The following is a 2,823-nucleotide window of genomic DNA, read 5'->3' on the forward strand; positions in this document are numbered from 1 at the left end:
ATAAAAATATATATTAAAAAAAAAAAAAAAGATGGGAAGAGGTTGCCTGCAGGCTCCTCCCGGGCAGCCCTGTGAGGAGATGGAGTTCTTAGCTGAAGGAAAAGGCAGCAACGCTGAGACCCGGTGGTGGTGGTGGTGGTGGTGGTGGGTGCCCGGAGCCCAGCTCACCGCCCCGCACCCGCGGGACCGGGCGGTCCAGGCGCGGAGAGAGCGTGGCCTGCTTCCTTGCCTTCCCAGGAACCAACGCGTCCGCCCCGGACCAGCTGAGCCTGGCGCTGGCTTGGAACCGCGTGGACATAGCACGGAGCCAGATCTTTGTCTTCGGGCCCCACTGGCCGGTGAGACCGTCTCCCAAGTCACCCCCCCATCCCGACCTTGTCCAGAGGGCGCACAGTAGGTGCTCCCCCGGCCACACGGTCCTTGGGGATGATCCGCCGCGAGATCCGCTAGGATTAGGAGGGGACGTGGCTCTTTAACCTCGAGGAACCAGGGGGAAGGAGGAGCTACCAGCACTGGCCTCAGACCCCAGCCAGGGCTCTTGGAGAAATGACCGCTTGATGTGCATTTTCCTAAAATATATTTTTATTGATCTCAGAGAGGAAGGGAGAGGGAGAGGGAGATAGGAACATCCATGATGAGAGGGAGTCATGGACCGGCTGCCTCCTGCTGGGCCGGGCGCCCACCCGATATCTTAGCGTGGCCCGTGAAAAGGGGTGCTCACCCTTCCAAAGAAAAGGGAAAAGTGCCCGGCCGGTGTGGCTCAGGGGTGGAGCGTCGACCTATGAACCAGGAGGTCAGGGTTCGATTCCCCGTCAGAGCACATGTCCGGGTTGCGGGCTCGATCCCCAGTGTGGGGCGTGCAGGAGGCAGCCGGGCCATGATTCTCTCTCATCACGGATGTTTCTCTCTCTCCCTGCCTCTCTGAAATCAACAGAAATATATTTTAGATTTAAAAAAAAGAAAGAAAGAAAATAGCTCATTAAAAGGAAACACAATGATTGTATTGAGAGCACTCGGTTTTCACACTCTGGTCCGTGACACCCTAGAGGCCTCTAGAACGGTGTGTACGTGTGCGTACTCCTGTTCTCATGAGTGCATGTGTGTGCATGCATGTACACGTGCGTGCATGCATGCAGAGGTGAGGGTCATCTCGGGACCACCGGCTCTCATGTTGTTTTCCCCCCATTTCTGCGGACGGCAGCCCCTGGGGAGCCTGGCCCCCCCAACGGACAGCAAGGCCACCGAGAGGGAGAAGAAGCCGCCCACGGCCACCACCAAGGGCCGAGGGAAAGGGAAAGGCAAGCGGAAGGGGAAGGGGAAGGAGGAGGGGGAGGAGGAGACCGACCCCCGCAAGATCGAGCTGCTGAACTGGGTACGTGGGGCGTCCGGCTCACGGCTCCCTCCCTCCTCCCCTCCCTAAACTGACCAGTTGCTTCCCGCATGCACCCAAATGGGGATCGAACCCACAACCTAGGTCTGTGCCCTGACCCGGAATGGAACCTGCCACCCTTCTGTGTACGGGGCGACCCTCCCACCACCTGAGCCACCCAGCCAGGGCCCATCGCTCATGGACGACAGAGACGTAAATGATAAATAATGTGATGTTTATGATAAACACAGCACAACCCACCACCTCAGAGAACACTGCTCATGGGGGTGGGGGCGGCGGGGATCCGAGTCCCGCTCCCATGTTATTTTGAAAAGAACGCGGCAACTTCTGTGGGTTTTCCTTCCCGTGTTTCTATGAAAAGCAGAGGCTAATAAACGATTTTAATTAAAAACAAAAGTGGACACTGGGAGAGCGAAGGCAGCTGGCCCGCGATCCTGAATCATCTCCAATGTGTCTTAAAAAGGAGGAAATCGCCTTGGCCGGGGTGGCTTGTTGGTCAGGGCGCCGGCCTGGCCACTGGAGGGTATCGGGGTCGAGTCCCGGTCAAGGGCACGTGCCTGGGTTGCAGGTTCGATCCCTGGCCCCCGGTTGGGGCACATGGAAGAGGCAGCCCGTGGATGTGTCTCTCTCACATAATGTGCCTCTCTCTCTCTCCCTCCCTCCTCCCCTCCTACTTTCTCTAAAAATCAATGGAGCCCCAGCCAGTGTGGCTCAGTAATCAGAGCGTCGGTCCAAAGACTGAAGGGTTGAGGGTTCGATTCCGGTCAAGGGCACGTGCCTGGGTTGCAGGCTCGATCCCGGGCCCTGGTTGGGGAGCGTGCAGGAGGCAACGGGCTGACGTGTCTCCCTCACATGATGTTTCTCCCTCGGTCTCTCCCCCTCCCTCCCTTCCACTCTCTCGAATCCAATGGGGGAAACATCCTTGGGTGAGGACTCCCAGCAACAACAACACAATCCATGGGAAACAATTAACCAAAAAACACAGGGAGAGCATCAGGCCTCCGTCCCCTCTCGTCACACTGGGTGGTGGGTCTGACACGGAGAGGCCAGCCCCGGGAGCACGGGCAGGGGAGGCGGGCACCCACTGCAGACCTGGGGGTGCGGGATCCATGCCGAGAGGTGCCCCCAGCCGGCCTCCGCCTCCCCCTCCCCCTTGCGCAGGTGAACGCGCTGGAGCAGGCCATGCTGGACGCCCTGGTCCTGGACCGCGTGGACTTCGTGAAGCTGCTGATCGAGAACGGGGTCAACATGCAGCACTTCCTCACCATCCCGCGGCTGGAGGAGCTCTACAACACGGTGCGTGCGCCAGGGGGGGCAGCCCCTCCCCCCTGCTCCCCTCCCTTCCAGCCGCCCCCCTCCGCCACCATAGGCCCGTGGTGGACACGTCCTAACCGCACTACACCTGTCCTGCGTCGGGCAAGAGACAGGCCAAC

At 59.6% G+C, this 2,823-nt stretch overlaps 1 protein-coding gene across 2 annotated transcripts in view; it reads left to right on the plus strand.

Moving 5' to 3' along the window:
* LOC102247083 (transient receptor potential cation channel subfamily M member 1) overlaps positions 1–2,823 on the plus strand; it is a 19,122-nt gene that overhangs the window by 14,390 nt on the left and 1,909 nt on the right. The window contains exons 10-12 of one of the 2 annotated variants that reach the window (XM_014543577.1): positions 238–338; positions 1,202–1,372; positions 2,552–2,686. In XM_014543577.1, coding sequence (XP_014399063.1) covers positions 238–338; positions 1,202–1,372; positions 2,552–2,686 — 407 coding nt within the window. The remainder of the gene's footprint in view (positions 1–237; positions 339–1,201; positions 1,373–2,551; positions 2,687–2,823) is intronic. The other variant, XM_014543578.1, reaches the window with a different exon arrangement.

Source organism: Myotis brandtii, unplaced genomic scaffold (genome assembly GCF_000412655.1).
Source record: "Myotis brandtii unplaced genomic scaffold, ASM41265v1 scaffold329, whole genome shotgun sequence".
Lineage (NCBI taxonomy): Eukaryota > Metazoa > Chordata > Mammalia > Chiroptera > Vespertilionidae > Myotis > Myotis brandtii.